Below are 25408 nucleotides of genomic sequence, written 5' to 3'. Positions count from 1 at the left end.
GGACATCTCCGTTTGGGTTCACCCATCTCTTGTCGCAGCATAGTTCAATCGTACCCGTGTTTCCGCCACAATCACACAGCTAAAATTTCGATCCTCCGCGGGACCACTGAAACGACTAATTTCCACGTCCACGTTTTATGGGACTTCCTACTATTTTCTTCTCGTTTATCATTCACACCAGACATGTCACGCATACAATTCCCAACACGTTTTGTTACTGTTCCCTTTTTATTTATTGTTTTTTTTAATTTATTTTTCCTGTTTTTTATTTATTGTTTTTTATTTATTTTTCCTGTTTTTATTTTTACTTTTCTTTCGCTGTCTCTATTTGGGGCCACTCCCCCTTCAATAGTCGCATTATGACGGCTTTTGACTAGGAGAGACAACTTTCCCTGGAGCCCGCCGTGGCCCCATCAGATCCGTTTAACTGTCCTCCGTGCGGGGGACAACGCTCCCTCCCCCCCTTTCCAAGAGCGAGCATGCTGCGGCGACTTTGAGTGCAAGCAACTCACCTCAAAACAGGTCGTCGGCTGGCCGCTGGATGCTCGCGGAGAGAGCGGACGGGACGGTCCCCTGGAGAACACGAATCCTGTTCGTGACGCCAAAAATGTGGTATATGGTGTTTGCTGCTTCGCTGGTCTTCAAAAACACTCGGTGATCGGTGGCTGTTTCCCGACGAATGAGCACTTCAGGGACCACGGCTGATTGGGAAAAGATTTTATTCTACCGATGTCAGAGTGGAATCGATTCTGGCTCCTGTGAGTCTCAGATATTATCAGGCCGCGCCGAAGAAACACATTCATGAGATTATATAGAGACAATATGATAATGAGAGGCAGGGTGGTACGCCTCTCATGCAAATCCAGAAACAAAGCAAGTAACATGTCATCTGACCCGGTGTGGCCGGAGGAGACCAAAGGTTATGAGGACCAACTGCTAAAACATGTCCCGTGGAGGGGGCCCCAGACTTGGTGGGGCCAGGAAACCCCTCGGGGGCTGCTAATCAACCAAGTGAAATAGGGTCCAGACTTCACACTACATTCTTTGGTTTAAGTACAAGCAGAAGCTGAATTCTCCCTGACCCGCAAATATAGAATAGAATCGTGTCACTGACGCCAGGTGGACATTCTAAGGCCACCTACAGGAATAGAGAGGGAATTCCAAATTACACTTCATGACTCTCCCCAACCCCCCCCCCCCTCCTCCTTTTGGCAATCTGGTCCATTTTCTGTGGCAGAGAGAGCCGCGGTGGAAGGCGGCGAGCAGGACCACAATCATGTTTTAATCCTGGGAATCAAACCTGTGCTTTTTTCCCCCCCGTATGCTTCTGAGACTCGAACGACCGCAACTTGTGGGCTCACTGCAGCATTTTGGCGTCTTTTGTTGCTTCCGAATCCGCGGCACTACCCCCCCTTTACTGCAATATTTGGGCAAAGATAAGAGCGTCAAGGCTGCCATGGCAGCATAGGAGGGGGCACCCTCAGCCAATTCCTCGTCTATGATGCCTTATTGCTCATCTTGTTCCGATTAGACTGGATTTGGGAGTCCGCATCCTCGTATGTCGCACCGCAGCACGCCACCGACCCGTTGGAATTAAACGGGGATCAAGCAGCGGATCCCGATGGCATGGACACTTGTGCGAGGTCCGCCGCGCCGCCGAGCCACTGGAGCCCTCACGCCGTCTCCTCCTCCTCAGCCAGCCCAGCTCCGTCGCCATCGCCCCGCAGCCCCGAGAGCCCCTCCGCCGCCGCCTCCGTCGCCGCCACCGCCGCACCGCCAGCAGCCACTCACTAGCCACAGCAGGCGGCATGAGGCTTGAGTCGCTCGCATCTCTATCCATGCTGCTCATCGGGGTCTCATTCGCCTGCTACCCCCCGACTTCGGATTCCCTGCAGGACCGGGCGTACAGGTCGGCCGTGGTGATCGAGGGCAAGGTGCAGTCAACGCCGGGGAACACCTCCGCCGAGCTTCCGTCGCAGCCCGGCGTGCACGTCCAAGTGCTGGACGTGTGGCCCCTCCACAGCGGGGGGCTGGAGCCCGAACAGCTCGTCACCGTGCTGGGGGAGTTCGGGTCGGAGGCTCCGTGCGCCGACGTGCAGAAGAACCGCAAGTACATCTTTTTCATGGAGCCCACCGAGGCTCCGCTGGTCTACAAGGCTTCATTCGCACCCCTGGACGCAAGCGGGAAGAGTCTCAAGAAGGACGTGGGCAAGATTCTGTGTGAGGACTGCGGTAAGTGGGCTCGTGTATTGTGGATTACCGGCGAACCCGGAAGAAAGGCGTACTAGCGTCGGCTTAGGCGCTTCGTGGGCAACAACTGTTGTATACTTCGATTTTAGCTCTCATGTGACCAATGTATAGTTTGGATTCCGTGGGTAGCCCATATGTGCATTCGGGGCGTCTATGCAGCAATTTTCGACAACTCTCGCAGGCTCCCATAGCCCACATGATCAATCAAACTCTCTTTCGCTCTGCTCAGCTGCATCACACATGCGCCTCGCACTGTTGCTTGGGTGCAATTGCACTTTGTGCGTGTCCAACTATCTGCATCCTGCATCCGCCCCCCCCCCCACACCCTCCATCCCCACTCTCCCGCCGTGTAGCATCCACTGCATAGTTGTCATACTCCATATGTCCTCACGCACATTGCTCCTCTCTGACCTTGCAGTCCCGTAGGACACATAGCTGTCCTAATTGGGCTTGCCCCCCCCCCGTTTCAGCACCAGGGACAGAGGCCGGTAGCACGATCACGTTGCTCCAAGCAAATTGCTTGCCAGGCTATATTTAGGTTCACACTCGCTTTAATGTTAGCTGCAATTCACTTGGACATGGCTCGGTTTTGTCAAAGTGTGTTGTTAAACTGAGAAGGGAGACGGAAGGCGCAGCTTACATGCAGGGTGTGTTGTTACTGTACTTTCCTGAAATGTGGTCTACTTAACCACATTTCAACTACGTACTCTACTCTTTTGTTTGGAACATATGTGCCCTCTCCAGCTTTAAGCGGTGTTGAAAATGGATGGATGAATGCTCATACTAAATGTTGTTTCGTGGGTGTTTGTCTTTCTTTCTTGTGCCTAGTATTTTCAAAATAAAGGGTCGGAATGGATACATTTTGGTCTGCGTGAGCAGCGAGCAGCAAGCCTGCTTCACAGTGGAGGGATGTTCAAATCTTGTCCAAGAGGTGTAAAAAGTGGGCGGATGGTCAGTTGTTTTAGTTTTCAAGTTGTAGTCCAAGAGAATTTGCCCATGTGGTCACCGATGTAATTTGAGTGTGTATCGTTTCAGTGCTGCTCGGCTTGCCGTACAAGAGAAAATCAAAGCCGAGTGATTTTGCTGGGTTAAGCGGCCAATTGATTAAACGCAACACGCTGCTGCTACTGATTGCAGGAGGAAGCCCAAAAATAGATTCATTTATATGCAAGCGTGCGTGTAGCATACGGTAGGTGTGCATTTTATTTTGGTTTACAAATTGTTTAGTTTTGGGAAAACGGCATTCTGCCAGCGAGCGCGTGGCAACCTCGCAGGGATGTCTCTATGCACGCAGTGTTACCCATGCTCCTCGGCAGGGTAAAAGAAGTCTCAACTATTCGTATTATAGCGACAGGTCCTGGGACTGGGTCTCAAACAGCTACTGGTACTTGTCACAGTGACATCTGCAAAGGCTTGTAACATCGTATGAGAGTGGGAGAATGTGAGGCAGCTCTTCTTGTTACCTTTCACTGTTCCGGGCAATTATAAAGTGCATGTCGTTTAAAAAAAAAGTCACATCCTGACATCTTGCGTAGTCATTTTGACTTGGCGCTTAAGAACATAATGTGCCCTGTCCCGCTGCCTTCTTAAATTCTTAAATCCTCTTAGCATGAACCCACGAGACATAAATGCTCCCCTTTTCTCCCTTTTGCCACACTCACTTCATTGCCCCGCCATTTTAACTCATGTCCTAATTAGAGAGGTAACACTAAGTGAACCTTATCGTCTCAAAACTCCCAACAGCATCTTTTTCTGAACAGTGAATATTGTCAGAAGCGCGTTGAGTCTTCCCATGTCTGTTTTTCCTCCTTTTGTTACCCGACTGCAGAGAGAGCCAGCCAATCGTTTGTGAGAGGCCTTTATTCATAAAAAAAAAATAGTACGATCATGCTTTGAAATATGAGTAACGTTAAAGTCAGTTTAGCTTAATGCTAATAAAAAAATGTATCAATCCAGGCTCATCAATAGAATTAGGGTCGTGTTTTAAGCAACGGGTATTTAAGTACAAACAGCATAAAAATTGAGAGACAATATGACATTCCATCCAGTCATATATTCTTTCTCCTCCGCAAAGAACGACTATTCCTGCAATTTACTGAGGAGGTTGGGAAATACAGGATGTGAATCCAGACTGGTGTCATGTCTCCCCTTAATCCCTTGCAATAATGTTCTTATGTAAAAAAAAAAAATCGTCATAAAGTAGACCGCAATAGCGCAGCCCAGACGTATCACAGAGGAGCTTATCTCTTGTGTAAGTCATCACTTCCCTCCCCATGCTGAACTTTCTGTTCTCCCTTGTCAGGACATTTCATGACGACACCATTCCCAAAGTGAGGCAAACGGTTTGTCCCCCGACGGCCTTTATTCCTAACCGACCTCTCAACTATGATTTGTTATCATGATGCCACTTTTCCATTAAAAGCATTTTTTTTTTTTGGAAAAGCCGAGGGGATTATCAACAGAACATACGTGGTGTTACATTTTACCCAGACCCAAACATGAAATCCAGACTCCACTTAGTGCTCAGCCTTAACGCTCGTATTTTCCCCTTTGCGCGGGGTTACACGTGCTTCCCCAGTGTGTTCATCATGGGACTGTATGCACTGCTTGGTTCTCAATATGATACCCTTGTTGTTGTCTGGCTCCTCAGGGCTGTTGAGATCCAGGTGTTCTCCTCGTAGCATTGGAAAAACAAAGCGCACGCAGCAAATTCATTCCAAAACAAAAATCTGTTGTTGTGAGCTTATCCACTCACCGGCTACTTGCACAGTAAAATTAAATGTATTATATGCATGCTGGGAAACAAAAACTGGCAACTCCGAGTACAGTAGGCTTACTATTGTACAGTGGATGTGAAGTCTACACACCCCTGTTCAAATATCCATTTTATTTTGATGATGTAAAAATAAAATGAGACCATCTTTTAAAATATGGTCATCATATAGAAAAAAACATTACTGTGAATCGCCTTTTCAGTTGTTCATTGTCAAACGAATAGCTCTCTGACAACGTCGGCCAAATCTGCTCATCTTTTGTAAAAGCAACGTTTCTAAACGGCTGCTTAATTGGCTCTCATCAACGGTGTCTGTTCTAAAACAATACTGCAGTTCCAGAGTGTCAATGACATGTAGGACAACGGAGTCAAAATCATATTTAGTCTGGCATATTCCCTCTAGGCTTTGCTAATTTACAAGTCTGCCAAGTGACGCACACGTGGTTACTTCCAACCCCCATTTCCCCCCTCCAGACCCCGTGGGGAAGACGTACTAGCCTACTTTTTTGCACCAAATGTGTGTGTGTGCGAGTCCTGACTCACATTTTCTGCCCCCCCGCTAACACTGAGCATCCGCTCCACCAGCACCATACTGACAATTAACTGCACAAATCATCATGATTTATCCCGCGGCTCACGCTTTAAAGGGGAGTCGTGGATGAGTTCAAAAGCGTCGTCCCGCCCTCCGCCCTCACAAATCTGTCTCGCGGTCGCAGCTGCCGAGCCGAGGTGTTAGACGAGCAGACGTCGGTCACTTCCCCCGGGCTGAGTGACGTTATCCGAATCGAGAGCGCTCTTTCGAAAACTGTGGAACTGTGGAAGATGAGTGACACATGCCGCTTGCGCCGTGTGGCCTTTGCGAGCTCTCCCACAAGCCCACAAAGGTTATCTGGCAAGGAGTATGAATCAACACTACATCTGCAGATTGCCCATTATCCTCTAAATATTACACCGAAGGGCAATTTCGCCAACGGTGGTCGATGGTGACAAAGGTGCTCATTTAGTGGATTTCACCTCAGAGATGGTGGCTTAGCACAGGACGTTTGCTAAAATAAGAAGGATTGAAATGTTTCTGACTGCCGCTGCTGCAACGCCTCTTGTCCAGGCCAGAGATTGAGGCGGAATGGGAGTGACCGGCCGCGAACGCAGATTTCTCTCCATTTAGGTTTGATCCTATAGTCGGTCGTTTACGTCCATTCGTGCGGAATCTCCGTCCTCTGAATCTTTGCGTCACTGCTGTTGCGAGGTAATTTAATGGGGGAGGGGGGGCTGCGCCGTTCCGAACAGCTGCCCTCTTCATTTTCTTGTCCCGCTGGACTTTAGTGGCCAGTTCAAAAGAGGCATTTTTTACAAGGCGCTGTTGTTGGACTGTACATTGAGCATCTTTGGTGTCTAAGACAAAACGTTTAAGGTCAATTTACTGGTGATAGCTGTCAAAAAGGAACCGAGTGCTGAGAATACAAGTTGGAATAACACTGGATTTAATAAACACGATTCACATTTTTTTTCCCGATACATAAGAGGAAAATAGGTTTAAAATGATCACACTGCAGCCACATGACGTTTGGCCACATTTTTGGTGATTTTTCTGTTATTTTCTTTGCCCTCTCCCAGTATTTTTAAATTTTATTTTGTAGTTCATATATTTTTTTGACAATAGTTCGGTAACTGACAATCTCAATCAAAACCGAGCACTGTTGTCCTCGAGTCATATTTTAACTCAATCTAATTTTAACGTTGCCGTCGTAGTTCACTTGGTACGAAACGAAGAAAGACACGTCTGATACAGGGGACGCCAGAAATACATTCTTGAAGGGCAAGCTTGCACACTTTATCTTTGTCGAGTTTCAGACATGCAGCATCTCGATACATGAAAAGTTTGGTGCGCTGCCAACGTTTAGAACGCTCTTAAAAATGTCCCGGAAATTCCAAGGAGGGAAAACCACCGCTAAGGTGCATCAAAAAAATTCCAGGAGTGGTATCACAAAATATATATTTCAAACCCAAACTACAAGTTTTGCCCTTCAGCGTGAGCCAGACGACTAATCGGCACTTCTTATGCCCGAGCATCTGACAGTTCCTGACCTGGAAGAAAATCACTGCTCTGGAGCGACCCTCGGACTCCTCCCACCCGATTGAATTTTAAAATAAATCCCTTGTGACACCAGTCCTAAAACCTCTCTGACACACCTCACATGCGTTGAAAATGCCACTCCTGAGGCTTGAAAAGCTATCGTTTAAAGAGTGTTTTTTTTGGGGGGCGGTGGAGACACACTAATGCAAGAAGACTCTTTAGCTTTGATTTAGCACATGGCAATTAGACGCGTAATAAAAGCTTTGGATACCACACAAAAGTGAGGTTATCGCCACCAAAAAAGGGATCTGCGTGAAGTCCCCCCCAAACCCCCCCAAGTACTTGCACTTTAGTTCTACATGGGCGATTTAACAAGTCTTCTGTGGATATTTTTCCACCAGCTTTGAATGTCTGTTAACATGCCCTTTGATTTCACACACAGCAAAGCGACGCTTTGGGTGATTATACATTTCCATGCTATAATACAGACATAATGTCTGGCCTTGTGGGAAATAATGGGGCTTACTCGCTCCAGCCGGATAACAACTATGAGAACACATTTGAAATGCCAATGTGCTTTCAAAGCGGCAATTTAATATTAAATGAATCGCGGGGAGTGTGACACATAACTGTAAAAACACTCAAGTGCGGTTGAGAAGGAAGCGAGCGCATTTGTTCAGCCGTCGCTGGAGGTCTTGCGTGACGATTGTCTCGCATGTTGAGCTGGGTTGACCTTTCGCCGGGCGTTTTCCAACGACTGAGGCACCGTGGCCATTTACTGTCCCTACGATTGCTGTAGATGTGTTCAGAGAGCACCATTGATTCCTCCTAAAATCGTTTATTTTTGCGTGTCCTGCGAGCAATGAATCCACACCGCGCTCGTCAAACAGCTGCGGAAATTATCCATTGGACAGAAAAGAAGGATCGCCATCGTGCGAAGGCAGATTAGTGTTACAATTAGTGCACAATGCCCCTGATTTATAATCTCCTCCTAATCTAATATTGAATTATTAGAAAGGGCGAAAGCTGCTTTCGGGACATTAGAGTTGCCTTGCGTTGCTCTCGTGTGCATTTTTATTCCACGGGAGTCATTTCGACCGTGTTTTTCGAATTTCAGTCGTAAGTCCAACTAGAATAAGAAACCTATTGCAAATGAATACTCTGAAAAATCCATCAGTCCCTTTTGCAACATGGCCTTAGAAATAATTCCTGCAAAGACCTTTTTTTTTTTAAATTATCTTTTAAGAATGTTTCTAATTGGATTGTGCAATGAGTACAGACTACCGCGATATTTATGACTGTACTTATCGCCACATCTCAAAATTGAAGTGAGACTCCAGAACTCGTCTTTTAATGTTCGAAAGCCAAAGGTCTGCATAACTCTCCCGAATAATGACGCGCCATAACATCTTAATTTTACTGCTGCTTATTTATTACTGCTGTATCATTTAATTACAGCCTGGTAAGAATCCAAAATAAATATATGAGCACATTTCAAGTTTGCATTTTTCTTTTTTTTTCGGATAAAAATCTAATGTTTAGGCCTCTGCCGCGATAGTTTGCTTCTCGAGATATGGTGGACTCACTGAAGAATGTTGCCTTCACCACCATGAGGCAGTATATGATCAGGATCAGGGTGCTCTAAAAAGTTGCAAAAGGAATGGGCCTGCTGGGAACCACAGCAGTTGTGCGACCGGCTCAGCCACACTTTGAAGGGGCCGCAGTCGTCGCACAGTCCAGCAGATACGCGCAAGATAACAGCCGTGAAATTCGCCGCCATTTGGACGCTTCTTTTGTTCATCAGAGAAAGCCGTCTTCTCATTTTTTGCGGCTATTGCCGTTTGCACCGCAGTCAAGCTAGGAACAGACACGCTGCTCGTGACTCAACTACCGGTAATGGTGTCCCTCAGGGATGAACGACACCCCCCTGGACACTTTTGGGCCTTGGCCAAAAGGATCCAAGTCGTTACGTTTGAGAGTTGGATATAAATGTCAACGACTTGCAGTACCTCATGTCTGCATTTCACCGGAATACAAAAACGGATGTAACTTTTAAGTACTGCTCGATTCATTTTAGCATGAAAATGGCAGCTTCCTTTTACAAACGTCAAATAAGCAAGAGGATCAATTTAGCTCACACAAAGGATGGTTATGACGCAAAACACAAAAACTAGAAGATAACATAGAGGAGTCATTTACATTTTTTTTTAGCAACGCTTCCTCATGTTTGTTAAAAATGAAGCAGATACCAGTTTTCGCTCATGTTTCCAACTCGAGTGCTGTTTTAATATGCAAACATGACCGTGAGCTTTGCTCCGCGCACAAAAGGAAAAAAAAAAATCATAGATCCACTGCCTCGTCAATGTGAAGCGTGAGCAGCGAATGGCCTTTTTCCTCTGCTCCACTTTAGTGTGGTTTTGTGTGTGTGTGTGGTAGCTCTACAAATTGTGCCCTCCCGCTTTGTGATGGCAGTTATGTTTACCCCGCCTTTTGAATCATTCAGTAATTTGCAGCTATCTTGGGCTGCAACACTCTTCCTTCACAGACTGCAGCTAGTGCATGTAATTAAATATTGAAAGCTTTTTTTTCCCTCTCTCTCTCTCTGTAAACAGTTCTGGAAGTGGTTGGACAAAATTAACCCTTTTCAATGCCAAGAACACAAATGATGGCTGTGATAAAGGGATTGCTGGGATGGAAATATTAAATGTAGTTGAAAGTATTATCATTAGAAAAAACAAAAAGAAGGCGGCCCGGTAGTCCAGTGGTTAGCACGTCGGCTTCACAGTGCAGAGGTACCGGGTTCGATTCCAGCTATGGCCTCCCTGTGTGGAGTTTGGATGTTCTCCCCGGGCCGTCGTGGGTTTTCTCCGGGTGCTCCGGTTTCCTCCCACATTCCAAAAATATGCATGGCAGGCTGATTGAACACTCTAAATTGTCCCTAGGTGTGAGTGCGAGTGCGAATGGTTGTTCGTTTCTGTGTGCCCTGCGATTGGCTGGCAACCAATTCAGGGTGTCCCCCGCCTACTGCCCGAAGTCAGCTGGGATAGGCTCCAGCACCCCCGCGACCCTGGTGAGGATCAAGCGGCTTGGAAGATGAATGAATGAATGAATGAACAACAAAAACAAAAAAGCGACTGGTTAGCAGCATGTTCGCCTCACAGTGCACCCTGCACCTCACAGTGCAGAGGTGCAGGGTTCGATTCCGGCTCCGGTCTTCCTGTGTGGCGTTTGCATGTTCTCCCCATGTCTGCGCGGGTTTTATTTGGGTACTCCCTCACTCCCAAAACATGCACAGACGATTAATGGAGCACTCGAAATTGTCCTTCGATGTGAGCGTGAATTGTTGTTCGTTTATATGTGCTCTGCCATTGGCTGGCAACCAGTTCAGGGTGTACCCCACCTACTGCCCAAAGACATTTCTGGATCGAAGCATCACTCTTAAAAAAATAATATCTCTATATATTGTGAGCTCAATTTTTAAACCATCAAAACCATGATCAAGAATGACTCATTGAACTTTTTATGAACAGTCTAAGTGTGTCCAGCTCCAGAGTGATTATAAAATGAGGCCACGATTGCTCAGTCCCGGGAGTGCGGGTTAAGATCGCCGTGGCAAACATTTTATGCTCATCATTACGTCAATCATCGTACATTGGGTGTCGGAGGGTGGCCAGAAAGAGTACATTCCTTAACCTTCCGTTAACTTGTTTACAGAGAGCATCCGGGTCTCTTCAACCGCAGGGTGTCTACAAACGACGCCAGCTCTTTGTTTCGTTTGATTTACAATTTAAAGTGTGTGTCAAAAACCTTGACGATATTTGATCATGACTCAGTCTTAGATGGGAAGCTTCCCAGCGAAGTCACGAAAAAAGTTTTCCTCCGAGCGCTCTCACTCATCACCGCTACTGTGCAACGTTCATGTGGCAAATAGCAGCAAACTTGGATCATTCAGTTTTTTTTTTTAAAATTTATGTCTCGTCTATGTCTGAAATTCTCCTTCAGCCAGAAGGAAGAAAGATCGTCATGAATCACTTCCAACTTGATAGCTGCCAAACTTTCTGTGACAAATAGTCCATAATGAGCCAGATGTTGTACGCACTTTTGTGTTTGAGTGCGCAGGACGTGGGATTTACAAATGTTTGCTTTACGCGATGCGTCTCCTTTGTGCGTGGTCAATGGTCCGATGGCAGGTCGTAATGTGCGTGCGAAGGACGCCGCAGGGGATAACCTTTCACTCCCTCATCGCCATTCATTCACCACAGACACCGGTGGGACCGTCTTCCAAACTGAAACCGGCGCCTAAAAAAAATGTATATCTGCAGGTAGCGGTGCAGTCGAGCTAGCAGCTGGTATTCAGATGATGAAAGCGTGCCGAGCGATACCGACAATCTACAGTAGATTCGCAGACATGGCTAACGCTGCCGAGGAACACATGAGTAGCTTGTGGGCCGGCTCGAAATATACCTCACGAATAACGGGACCTTGAAATTTACTGGAATATTAGAGTGAAAATATAAATGCTTGAAGATTTGTAGTCATTAAATTGCCTTTTCAGTATACAAGTGACGCAGCAAGCAAGTGTTGCTAGCTTAGTGGCATCTTTGCTAATATATAGTGCTAATTTTCCAACCCTCATTTTTTTCAAAGAAAGACGCTAGCAAAAATGATAACCGTCATCCTAATGTTGGCAAGACTGTGACCAGAAGGAAGAGGGAAAAGATTTGGCCTGATAATACAGAAGGAAAATCTACCGGACTGTACATCTTGGGGTGTATTATACATCATCACTGTATCATTATACGTCTCTGTCATTAATGTTAAACTTCTCATGTATCGATATATTTAAGTTTAGCATGTCGGCCAACCTTGCAGTTTGTCATATAGCCCCTTTGCGAAATTAATTACCCAACTCTGCTCTAAAGTGTATAAAACAAGCAAACACGATCTCGCTACGGTTAGCATGCTAGTATTTAGGCAATGCTAAAAAAAAAAGCATGATTAAAAAAAATGGTTTTTCCATTCACCCTTCTGTGTTCATTCATTCACTGGGATTTGGCGAACTGAATGTTTGTGTAGCAGCAACACTTGACGTCCGTCAGGATATGCGTGTCCCGTCAGCAACACTCGCCGATGCTGCATTAGGTAACCTTGTATACATGTTGCTCCAGGCTACTTGCGTCATCTTCTGGTTTCATCCGGAGCAGTTTCGGTTTGGTGGTAGACTTTGACCTATATAAAACTGTTTTCGTTTTAGGTCGTTTGGTAGCCATAGCGAATGGAATGTTGATTTTGACTGGTACACTAGTGCCCCCTTGCAATAGCCCCCCGCCCCTTAAATTAGAATAAACTATCGCAACAAGTTAGCACCCTGTATTAAAAAAGGGATTCCTAAGGAATGTTGGTAATTTAAGAACTTCATATTCTTTCCACATCTGTTGTAGACACTTGCTCATGATTGGGTGCGATTTCCTCTCATTATACTCCTAGTTCTGTAAATGTGCCATCAGCCGGCGTGCGGCAAGCATCTGCTTGTTTTTCGACGCTCGAGGAAGCGATCCGCTCCTAGTCGCCCCGGGGGAAAAAAAATATCAGCCACAAACAGAGTTTTGTTACACAAATCTGAAACACAAGTGTTGGTTGTAAACGTGGAGGGGAAAGGTGATGGTGTACACAATAGGAACTTCGGCAAAACGCTCGGGAACAAAAGGAGCATGGGAAGGGCAACTGTGTTTGTGTGCAGCGTGACGAAGTGTTGAAAAGGGGGGCTTGCCGGCACTCCTGCTATGGGCGCCTCCCGGTGTGTTTAAGGGACGTGTCCAGCCATGTTCTACACACACACACACACACACACACACATGCGTGCACATAGTACATATTCTGAGAGGTTTGTTTCCTCAGGTATGCTGTAGGTGTGGATTGATGTGTGTCTTAACATGAAAAGACTTTAAACAGAATGGAATGGCTTGTTAGCTGAGCTTGGACTCTCACCAAGAGGCAGCCATGTTGCCCGCCTCTTGTGAGGCGGGGTGTAGGTGTTGGGGTGTGGGGGGGGGGGTCCTACTTCTTGAGACATCTCAAGAAGAGGTGAGATGACACGTGCGCTCACGACTCTTAACGGAGTGTTGCCCAACGTTGTGGTCCATCAACGAGCGAATGTTGAATGAGGGAGGAGGAGACAATCCCGCTGACTCATCCGCAAATATCCGTACACAACTTGACACGCTCGTTTGTCATATTTTTTGTGAGTAATTTTTGCCGTGTGGTTGTCGGACATCACGAATATTTAAAATCGGCTTCACAACTTGCACGTTCGACTTTGGGCGGCAAAATGGCGCAGGTGCACAAAAGGAATATTTGACAAAAATAATTTTTTTCCCCCCAATGTTTTTGTTGAAGAAGCATTAATAGCTCCGGTCACGACAGCTGCACGCATGCATTTGAGTGCGTTTTGCAAGTCGGCTCCCGCTCCGTCCTTTAGCCCCGTGTCTTGCGCCCTTCCACCAGTGCTCATTATTGTCTTGCTCTAATCTGGAGCGGACAGCACTGGCTGCATGAGTGTATTTATCTTCCTGCACAAATGGGACCTCTTTCCGTCTGCTCCGTGCTCAGCTTGTTGTTGAAAGATAGTGAGCGGCGAAGAACAAGCTTCACTACGGGCATGTGCGTGCGAGTCGAAGCGCGCATGCTCGCTCACGCGAGTGCTCGGCTCAAGCGAGACGTGGCCCAGCTGGCTCGGACACAAGCGAGCTAGCCAGCACCTCACTCCAGCAAATGCAGAACCAAAAAAAAAAAAGGGGGGGGGGGAATATATCTCCCTTGATATTGATACCCTCAACCGTGGGGGTGTTCTACCCTAAATGCGAAGGCAGCATTCCTCACAGAGGTCTGTTGTACTTGTAAAAGCCAGTAAGATCAGCATTACACCATGTCCCTCAACTTTAAGCTCCGTAGCCCCATTTCCGCTTCAACCTCCCCGCCCACACGCCCACCCGCCCCCCCCGTCACATCACATCACATCACATCTGTTGGGATGTGTACTTTTGCTTGGCATTGTCTAGGCATGTTTCTTTTCATTCCCCCTTGTTGTCTCCATGACATTAGGCTCCCAAGCAGGCAGTTATCATACTCCGAAGTGGCCATGTGCCAGGAAGGCGTTGTAAGCAAGCCGGCATTACAAACAACACAAAGCATACCGTGAAAAGGGTACGCGCGGTCACCCAGTCAAAATTCAGCAACACCTTCCACGTAAAGCTGTCAGGGAGTTGATCGCTAACCTCATGTCAGTGAGTTGATCGCTAACCTCATCTTCGTCGATGACAACATGGTCGAGTGTCCAGTGGACCCCCCCTCATGTCGTATAGTCATGTTTCTTTGAGATCATACTCTGTGGGACGATTAGAAGAGTCGATTCGAATCACTTCCAGGGCAGCGTTGCTTTTACCCGCGGAAAGTCGCTATCCGTGGTCGGGCGTAACTAGCGGTTCGCTGAAAGTCAGCTGAGATTGGCTTCAGCTCACCAACAATGCTAATGAGGACACGCACAACGGTAAATCCATATCTTTGTCAACTCTTCTGATATTTTAAGTACCATATTCGTAAAAAATCAGAAGAAGAAAGCAATAAAACACTCTCCCTTAAGTGAGTGGGCAAACGCAAATCCAGGTTTGATGTTTTGAGGACCGCTGAAGTGACGTCTTGTGCGGTCCAGCGAGCGCCGGTGACATCGCCCAGGTTTCGTGGGACCTTTTTGAGGCAAAGCTTTTATAAAATTCCAGCACCATTGCCTGCTTTTTCACCCACTGCAAAGCTGCTCATACCAGTCGTGACCATTCCAAAATCTATCAAAGACACTTAGTTTAGCTAGCTTTCCATACCGTGCCTACAATGGATTTCTGCCTCGTTTCCCTCCCCAAATGAAATCCGTTTATTCCCATAAGTGTTGTTATTGTCAAAAGTTACGACCACAATCGGAAAGATTTGCTGCACTATAACACGTTGGATCCCTTCTGTCAGGGTAACAAACAAGCAGCACAATAAATGCTAATTGTGTGACAAAAGCGACAGATTTTGCTCTTCTTTGTTTCCCGCCTTTCATCGGCGGCCAGTTGAATCATTTCGCAATAATTTGATGATGACGGACGGACTTCAATAGCCCCTTTCCAAACTGTTCCATGTTGCGGTAACGTTACTGCTTCATGAAACATTTGCTGCTAGCTTGATGACCCATCCGCAGTCTCGGTTTCCTGTCAACCTTGTCCAGATTGCCAAATGGCAGCCCGAGGCCGTCGCGGCGCAGTCAATGGAGGTGCGGGGGCTACTTATCAATCTCGGTCCATTCAGGACCGCCTCGATACGGGCCCGTGTCGTGAAAGTATGATCTAAGCGTACACACATGCGTTGCGGCCTGTTTTCCAGGAAAAGCCATCTTCCACTGATGAAAAACAAACAAGCCGATAAGAGAGGTTCTTGATAAGCTCATGCTCAGCCACGAGAAGGCAAAAACAGAAATGTAAATGATTCTGACCGAGAAGCTGCTTTCCCTCTGTGTGAACCTCCTCTCGGTGTCCTCAGTGTGACATGTTTGTGCTGCTCTAAAAGCACATTCTGGAGATAAAGGACAAGTGCAGGGCGCAAAAGGAATTTGATTCGATGTGAAGAATGCAAAGCAGAAAGCGGACACACGTATGTTTTTGAAAGGGGGTGGGCTGCTCGCTGATAAGACTGCAAGTTCGACAAACTTTATGTGGGGTTTTTTTTTTTTTTTTGAAAGTTGATTCTGATCGGGCACGGTGAGGAGTTTCCAATTCTTTAATTTTAATGAAAATCAAAGCAGGATGGTCGCATTCTTACTTGTCACTCAAGTGTAAGAATCAGTTTATCGCCGTTTTGAGAGTAAAATGTAAAAGAGAAAAAAAAATAAAATACAAAATGCAACGTATGGATCCATAAAAACGAAATGCGTGACTCATGGATGGTCTCATGTTGAATCCTAAGACCCCCGGGGGGCTTCTTTCAAAGCTTCCACAATATTTAGATCCAGGCTTTTTGTGCAATCCTCCTAAACCACTGGTGGCATTTAGCACAAATTGGCTCCTTTAGTTTTACAACAGACGTGCGCGTGGGCGTGTTTGTGAGTGTAATGGGAAAAACACCGGCGTAACACTGCGATAACAGATGCAGCATCCCTACAAATGTCTTATTTTTATTTTTTTGCTCCGCTTTGCTCGAGACGCACTCCGAGTGGAAAACAGGCCCTCGTCCAGCACATCAATGGCGGATGTGCTTCTTCTATTTACACGTGGATGCACCTGTGTGTTTGTACGCCCGCGTGGATGTGCGTGTTTGAGGGCGTATGTTTGCGTTTGAGTATGACAGTGTATACTTTGTCAGCCCGGGGACACTTAGATTGAGTGCGTGTTGTTCTCTTGTGATGAGAGTGCACATATGTGTTTGCGCCAAGACCTGCGTCCATGTGGGTGCATGTTTGATAAACTGTGAGAGCATGTGTGGGAGACTGTTTGTCTCTTCGGTCCGAGTCGGAGCGGGAGAGAAAGAGCAGAATGAGGAGGTGGACGGGGATCCGCTTCCAACCTCTATCTTCAAGTCGGTCTGCTCACAGTCGCACAAACCTCTTTAGCACTCCCATAGGCAGAGAAGGAGAGAGACACACACACACAGGGTGCTAAAAATCGGTGTCAATTGACATAAACTGGAATACGAAGGGGCGGCCCGGTAGTCCAGTGGTTAGCATGTCGGCTTCACAGTGCAGAGGTACTGGGTTCGATTCCAGCTCCGGCCTCCCCGTGTGGAGTTTGCATGTTCTCCCCGGGCCTGCGTGGGTTTTCTCCGGGTGCTCCGGTTTCCTCCCACATTCCAAAAACATGCGTGGCAGGCTGATTGAACACTCTAAATTGTCCCTCGTTGTGAGTGTGAGTGCGAATGGTTGTTCGTCTCTGTGTGCCCTGCGATTGGCTGGCAACCGATTCAGGGTGTCCCCCGCCTACTGCCCGAAGACAGCTGGCATAGGCTCCAGCACCCCTCGCGACCCAAGTGAGGATCAAGCGGCTCGGAAGATGAATGAATGAATGAATATATGTGGACATTTCCATAAAAAAAAAAATCACTTCTCCAACATTTCCCCGGAAATCACAATGACTCATCACTCGTGAGTTATGTTTTTTAGAAGACACTTGCGTTCCACTCCTGTGGGGCAACAGGCACCCTGCCTGTGACCCTTTCACTCCAGCAACATTGCTGTTGGTATTCCGGCTACGGAAACAAAACTGAGCATTAGTGGACCTCGGGTGTTCCGCATCATTTGGAATTTGCGCACATCGAGGATGCTGCGAGGTAATTGGCTGGCTTTGCAGAATCGCTGCGAAGGTTTGCCTTCGCATGCCGCTTCTTGCATCACAAAAATCTTGATCTGACAACCTGTTGGTCATAAAAGAAGAGGGAAGCCATAAATATTGTATTTAGGCTCGGGCTTGTCTCTTTCCCTGTCTGCCTGAACATGCATAGCGACCAAAACTGAGATAGAATTTCAACCTGCTCCCCCCCCCCCCCCCCCCCGCACATTGCACGCAGTCACAACGCATTTGTGCACCGCTTTCAGTTACAGTGCAGATGATGAGGACGATGATCGGCAACAGTTCACATCTGGCAGTTGCGGGCCGTCAAGGAACACGTAAATTCCCTCTCATGCCCGATTGGCTGATGAGTTGCTATGCTCCTCTCTTGCTCCTCTCAGCCCCAATCAAAGCCATCGCGATATGAGTCAGCATCAGCAATCAGGCACACTGGGTACAATTCATCCGGCAAGTGTTTGGGGGTGGGGGGTGGGGGGGTGGGGACGTTAATGCGTTCACAGCGAGGCGGGGATAGTGGCTGGGAATCAGCGGGAGAATTTGGCAAAGTGGCTAAAGAGCTCCGCTGTCATTTTCTCCGAGGCCTGGAGAGCGGAGCATGCTCAATGCTGACACCAGTTTGCCCCCCCCTTACCTCCCACCGCTCCCCTCCCGCCCTCTGCGAGATGCTGCTGCAGTTTTTCCCAGCAAGCTTGGCACAATAGACTCCTAACAAGAGCGACACAGCGACCGAGTTCTACCTTCTCTGTGCTGTGTCAACCTTTTCTTGTCCATCCTTTCTCCCCCCACCCCCACCCCACCCCACCTGTTTTCTCCTCACTTTCTCACTCCAATCTTGTCTCAGCCGTCTCCCTCATCCTCGCTCCACCCTCAGCCACATTTCACGTGCTCCCGTTGCTACCCATAAGATTGCGGTTGCCATGGTGACGGCAATGTGCTGCGCAAACGTCAAAGAGCTACAATCCGCCCAGGATGACTTTTGTTGTTGTTGTTTTTTTTTTTTTTGAACACTTACATATTCCCCTTTGCTGTTTTTATTTCCACGTCACACAGTTTGGATTATTACAGACATCCTTCTGCTCATTTGAGGCTCAAAATCGGTCTGGTCATTTTTTTTCTATTTGCTTTTTTTTTCTTTTCTTTTTTTTTGTTGGTGGCCCTGATCTCAGCTGTTGCCAAGCAGAGTTCACGTCAGATTTGGATGGCCAGCTGACCTTGGCACCGCTGACCTTGACAAATGAGCTCCCTTCCCGAGGCCTCAACCATGTCACGACCATCCATTTCATTCACGTCATGCGCCACAAGTCTTCAATGCCTCACGTCTATTTGTCATTCGTGCCAAGGAGACGTTTATACTAACTCGCGGAAAGCAACCAAACTGGCTGTATATAGGCTGTGAAAGATTTATGTTTTCTGCAGCTCCCCTGGGCTGCACTTATAGCACTGGAGTAGCAGGTTTTTAAATCTTCAGACAACCTGCATGTGCATGTTTGCACAACTCTCTTCAGATGACTTTTTAACAGATGATTCTCTATCACCTTATGAACGAGGATTTCATTCCAGCAATACACGGCACACTTTCCAGGTAGAAAAATGGGTGGGTTGACTTTTACGGATGCCTTTTCTCTTCGCTAGGGTGGTCTTCAGCCCCCCTGTTGCGAATCTTACCAGAAAAACACAAGAGTCACTTAACTGCATGCGTTATCGGTAGTATAGTGTTTCACTCACAACAGATGACTGTCAGGAAATTGGATTTCCCTCGTAAATTACATTGGGGAACAATTTTTGTTGAATTAGATTGTGATGCTGATTAAAACTAAAATCGTCATGCTGTTTCCAAATTTAGAGTAGTTTTTTTTCCTCCCCCCCCCCTCCCTAGCATGTGAAGTTACATCTACAGCTGTGTGACAACTTGTTTGTGCCGTCACAATTCAGTACCGTGAGAGGTGTGTGTGGCTCCCAATAGGTCAACACGATTCATATTTGCAAACAGAAAGTTAACGTAGGAGGAATGAAGAGAATGAGTGCCGGCTTTTTCTATACAGTTTGTTTTATTTTTTTACTTTTCAAAGAAAACAGACATCCTATAGCTCAAGAAACATGATACGAAACAAAGGAGATAAATTTTGGATTACGTACCCCAAAAATGAGTTCAAAAACTGCTGTCAGACCCAACTCAATAAAAATTGTGTTTCCCAGTATTGTCCTGGTGGTAGACTGCCTTTTGCCTGCTTCACCTCTGACAGGCTCCACTTAGCTCTTCACATAGTAAAATTTTACGACTGTAGTTTGTATATTCAACCGGTAGTAAAATTGTCGGTAATGTCGGCATGTAAGATTTATGGGTAGGTCATTTTTTTGTGAATTGTTAATTATAGCTCGTCATTTTCTTTTGGGAATTCATCCATCCATTTTCATGGGTTCTTATTTTCATCGGGGGTCGTGACCTTGAGCCATCCCTGGATGAGCAGCCAACCAATTTGCAGGGCATTATATCGACAAAAACTCACATTTACACCCACGGACAAAGAATGGATGCAACATGCACCATGATTGGAATGCGAGAGGAAAATATATGCAAGGACAGGGAAAACATTCAAGCTTTGCACAGGAGAGCTTGACCCGAGGTTCGAATCAACACCTGTTGACTCCGAGTCTGACACGCTCTCGGTTATTCCACAGTGCTGCCTGGAATTGTTCCCATTATACTTAGTCATTTTGCAGCCAAATGCGTAATCTGGATCATATCCTGAAGCTTGCTTTGACATTCCAGCTTCTCACACCACATATAGTCCCACAATTTAGGACTTTTCTTTTCCAGCATTTGATTTTACAAACCTTTCATGGCTCTGAGAAATACATTTGAACCCGACGCTTGTCGAAGAATGTCACGCTTAAGACGCGCTAGACACTCGTCCACCATACTGGTGCGTAAATCCACCTTTTCGCACTAAAGCACCTCATAGAATCTCCTTTTGGAAACAAAAACGGCTAATACAGTGCCCCTCAAAGGTGAAAGGTCGCCTCTTCTGCATTATTCCTAGTTCTATTCTCTAAAACCAGCACCCCTCCCCCCCGCAAAAGCCCGAACTTCATTTGTCAAGAGTCGAGACGACACGATGTGCATTAAAAGCAGGCACTCCACGCTGAAGTTTACATCGCCCTGATACCCACGTGCACTTTGTTGGCGAGAAGCAGTCAGACCTTAAACAACGTAGGCTAATGGTTGTTTAAAGTCATTATGTCTGCAAAGATAAACTCGTGCGCGCAGCATCACAGTGACGATGTGCAGGTATGCCGCCGCTGAGCTCCATCACACTGCTGAGCTGTCTCTCCTTTTCTGGGAGGGATTAGGAGGCGGGCGGCGATGGGGCCTGGGAAGCGTTTATGAGCGGGGACAGACATACAAAGGGATCCGTGTCAGAACATATAGGGCTCGGCTCCTTTGCTTTTTCACAATTTGCTCAACAAGTCGTGCCACTCCCACGCTGGCCCACTGTTCCCCCTCCGCCTCCAGACCCCGAGCCAAGGACGGCCCCAGTCGGTTGAAAAACAGCAGATGCTCCAGCGCACATAAAAAAACAAAAAACAAAAACAGACCAAAATACATCGCTGCAGAATATTTGCATATCGGTGTTGTATTATTTTCAATAGAATGGAAAACAGGGGGCCGTTATATGGCGTCGTCTCAGTCTGACCACCAGGGGGCATTGTGTAAAAGTAGAAAAGAGACGAAGAAGAATGTCGAGTCCTAATGCCATCCTACCTCTCTGCATGAACATAAAAATGACGCGAGTCAAACCTAAAAGTAATACAAGGCTGATTTTTGAGAATATAAATTAAAATATAAAATGAGACGGGGGGGGGGGGGGGCAGGACGGCTGTGCTTTTATCATCGCATCACTTTGACACTTTGACACAGCTTACATGGCTCTTACCTGCGAGGTATATGTCAGGCTGTTGGAATGCTATCGGTGTAGTAGTATCAGAGCCCCCCCCCCCCTCCCGAATCTGAGTATCGTGCAGTATTGGTGCCTCCCTTTCAAGTCTTGTCTAGTCTACATGCTGCTGCTTTTTTTCCTGTGCTCTAAAATGCCTGCACAAACCATTATCTGACCTTTCAATGTTGATTGATTGTTTTATGTTGCATTTTCCTCCTTTCCCCTCCATTTCACGGCGCATCGTTTTTTTTTTCTCGTCCCCCCCCCCCCCTCCTCCAGTTTTTGTAACACCGCCAAGTGGCTCACAATAAATGTCACACACGTATCCTTAAACGCTACAAAATAGTTTGTTTCCAGTTGAGCAGCAGCCCAAAAGCGTTGCAAATAGTTTGGCTTCAAGCCTCGGTTTTGAAATCCACACCAACTCGGAGGTTCATATCTTTTGACGTGGTTCCTACGGACACCATCCAGTCAGAACGGCTGTCGGCAAATTTCACATTTCACGAGCTGGCGTGTTTTGAGGATGCGTCTGGTGACGCTCGTCACTTTCTCAAAGCGGACAACCGTCCACGTTGCCTCCAAATCTACCCGCCATCATCTTGATATCCTCATTTCCTCTGCGCTGACGTCACTAATACTCACATTTCTGACGCATACATAAACCACATGCCCACCCACGTGCACAGAGGCCCAGCGAGCGTCCCATCCTGTAGAACGTAGGAGGAAGTGAGTGTTGATATTGGGAGGGGTTGGGGTGAGGGAGGGGGGCGGGTGGATCTGTCCACACTGTAGCCCCCCTGCCAGGGCTTGGTTACCTCCGCTGACAGATTAACTCATCTGCAACAGCCACAAGGAGGAGAGAGGAAGGGGGCAATTCGGTTTAGCGAAGCACCGCGTCGGACCATTCCGGCATGTCAAAACTTGGTCGCACGTTGACCTTTTGGTACTTCTCTTGCGTGGCAGATGAGGCGTGCGGTGACCTGTTAAGACATGACCCCCGCTTAGCTGCCTCTTACAAACCGCGCTGCTGCCGTGGTCTCCTCACGTCGAGAATCCTCCCTGGGCCGCACTCAGACAAAACCTGGGAGAGCCCTGCAGATGACTCATCCACCCTTTTTTTTTTTTTTTGGGTTGTTTTGACTTTCAATGGCCAGGTTCCATTGAGAGTCGCACGATTCTCCCCGTCACTCAGCAACGGCCTTAGATAAGCGTTCGATTGACCTCTGATCCAGTTTAAGGGCACACAATTTGGGACATGAAGATAAACGGATGGAGTATCATTTATGCTACAGGGGCTCCTCGGATTGCTGTTTTGAGATCCAGTGCGCAGTAAGAATTAAAGTGCCTCTTGTGCCCTTACGTGGCACAAGAGGCACTTTGTGCTTTTATTTTCATTTGGACTTTATGTAATTAGCGTACTCGGCGATGTCACATTTCAATAAACAAACCACAAAAGTGATAAAAAGTAAAATTTGACAGGTAGGCTGACCAATTGAATTCGCATTTAACGGCTAAACTGACCCAGTGCCGAACTCCGCTAACGTCAAAACATAAACATAAGTGTAAACCAAAATTCGAGTGGGCCTGTGTTTGTCCATCTCTTTGTTAGCTAGCAGGCAGATAACAAATGGATGCACGGTGACATTTAGATTGTAAAATTTAACAGGTTTCTCTTTGTTCTGTCAGACATCCCTTCACAATGTTCCGTTATCAGTAATGTCGTATTTTTTTTCCATATTCCGGCACGTGAACTAACTGTGGCATGTCATAAAAACCAGACCTCCAGCCAGGGTTCAACCTGTAACAAAAATGATTTATGTTCGTGCGTCCATATGTTGGCTGGACAGTTCCTGTTTTGCAAAAGGATGACATAAGATGGCAAGAATGTACCATTCTGAAAACAGAAACGAGGAACGGCGAGTGACTTGAATGGCACCAAAAAAAAAAAATCCTTACTTTTTTTTTTTTGTATTTAGTTCGCAAATGACTTTCTGTTTCACAGAGATTGACATCAGATACTAAGGAATGCGGTGGAAGACTCCTTGTGCGGTTTCATTGTGACTCAAATGTCAAAAAGAGAAACGATTTCAAGCATTGATGAGATCTACCTCAGGACACCCGTGATCCCCCCCCCCCCCCCCCCCTCCCTTGGACCTCCCTTAAAGTTCTGGTGCAAGTTTTTACATATGGTGATCAAAGCAATACATCTCACCCCATTCTGGCCTTGAATGTAGTTTGCATGTGCATTGAAGGCCAACGATATGTGTGTGTGGGGGGGGGGAGGCGCGAAACCCTCCCCAAAACAATGACATAAACAGCTCTTTCTAAATGCTTCGCTCTCTTGCTGGCCTTCACGTCAAGTTCTTGTTTTTCTGTCCAAGCATTTCCCCCTTGCCTCGCTTTGCTGCTCGCTAGCCTACACGCAGACGAGACCCTTCGGGGTTGAAAATGCTTTTGCAGAAGGGTCCCGTCTAATATTACTCGCCGTTCGGAAGATACGATCTTGTTTAATAAGTCGGGATTCTTTCCTCCGCCTGGGTATCGGTGACACCTGGCTCGAACGGCGACTGCAAGGGAGACGGTCGTGCATCCACGGGCGTGTTGCGACTCGCCTGCAGCCGAGTGGGGACTGGGGGTGGAGTCGGGTGGGGGCCACGTGTGTGTGTCTGTGTGGTAGTTGGAGGGGGCGGGGGGGGGGGGGGGGAGTTTCTGACAGACAAGATTGGGAAGCCTAAGTTGATTTTGTGTAATTTTGCAAGAAGCACTCTGTCGCTGATTGGGATCTGACTTTTGGCACCTCACAACCCCCCCCACCATCAAACCCCCCCACCTTGTCTCTCCCTCACACGTATCTCCCGTATCTGAGCGCGTCAAATCGGACCCAGATGTGAAGTGGTTTGTGACCCTGACTACAAATTGGCAAGGGCAGACGTCTCCCCTGGCCACCCCAGCCCCTGTCCCATCCGCTTGAGTTATCTGGGTGGGGTCAGCAGTGCAAAGAGGGGGGGGGGGGTCTTGGTCTCACTTGGACATGGGTCATTACTAAAGAGAAAAGATGCTCGTTGAGGAAACCTTTTTATTATTTTCATTTGGATGGGCCACACGGGACTTTTCTTGAGGGGTGGGGGCGGGGGGGTCCTTCTTGATGCTCACCGATGGTTGTAGGGCCTGGAAGAGCCAGCGCTTATCTATAAGATCCAGTCAGGGAAGAGTTGATTGCCTCAAAGCGATGGGAAATGCCTTCCTCTGCCTCCTCCCTCCTTCCGTATTCTCTCACTTTTCTGAAGCCGTCCCTCCTTTTCTCTCCGTTTTTCTTCCCTCCTTCCTCACTCCCGCTCTGTCCCTCTCTCTCTCTCTCTTGCTCGCCCTGCTGTGAAGAGTAGGTGGTTCCCTGCTGTACTTGATTGGTGCGAGTCTATATAGGAGGAGAGCCGCTCTAACTGAGCTTCAGAGTCTGCGGGTGCCCTCTTGCCACACGTTTCCCCTCCCCCCCTCCACCCCGCCGAGGACTACCTACTTTTGACAAGTTCTTCTTTCATTTTTGGGGCTCTTTTATACCGAGAGGATTTACTTCATTTTGACGGCATGACGGAGACGAAGAGGAAAGATAAGAAAGGGAGGAGGAAGGGCGGTAAGAAAGGGCAAAAGGAGAAGGAGGGCGATCCCACTCAAGGTAAAATGAACTTCAAGGTGCACAGTAATGTCCATCTTTGCACGGTTGAGGGGGGGGGATCAAAAAAGGGATTTTATGTCGCCCAAGTATCACCCTGGGCTCGTGAAAGCTTGCAGCCGGGTTGTCACATGGATGTGAGTCCCAGTGTGGACAGCGTGTAGAGACGCATCTGGTTCGGAACGGCGTGATTTGTGGCGTCAGCGTTTTGTCTCGGCCTTGCGGACTGGGAAATACTCAAAAAGTTATTTTGTGATGTCAAAAGTGACTGACCCTGGTTCATCACGGTTCCCGCGGAGCGAACGTGATGTGAGAGTATAGTCGTTTTGATAT

At 47.3% G+C, this 25408-nt stretch overlaps 1 protein-coding gene across 6 annotated transcripts in view; it reads left to right on the top strand.

Annotated features, from left to right (window-relative positions):
* Positions 1-1234: 1234 nt before the first annotated feature.
* The window catches only part of nrg2a (neuregulin 2a), a 71105-nt gene continuing 46931 nt past the window's right edge, over positions 1235-25408 (top strand). For 4 of the 6 annotated variants that reach the window (XM_052047175.1, XM_052047173.1, XM_052047174.1 and 1 more), the window contains exon 1: positions 1235-2232. In XM_052047175.1, coding sequence (XP_051903135.1) covers positions 1809-2232 — 424 coding nt within the window. In that variant the 5' untranslated portion in view covers positions 1235-1808. Of the gene's footprint in view, positions 2233-24760; positions 25079-25408 lie in introns of those variants that run through there. The other 2 variants (XM_052047176.1, XM_052047177.1) reach the window with 2 other exon arrangements.

Source organism: Hippocampus zosterae, chromosome 16 (assembly GCF_025434085.1).
Source record: "Hippocampus zosterae strain Florida chromosome 16, ASM2543408v3, whole genome shotgun sequence".
Lineage (NCBI taxonomy): Eukaryota > Metazoa > Chordata > Actinopteri > Syngnathiformes > Syngnathidae > Hippocampus > Hippocampus zosterae.
Note: the sequence above shows the minus strand (reverse complement) of the source record. Positions and strands in the feature narration are given on the sequence as shown.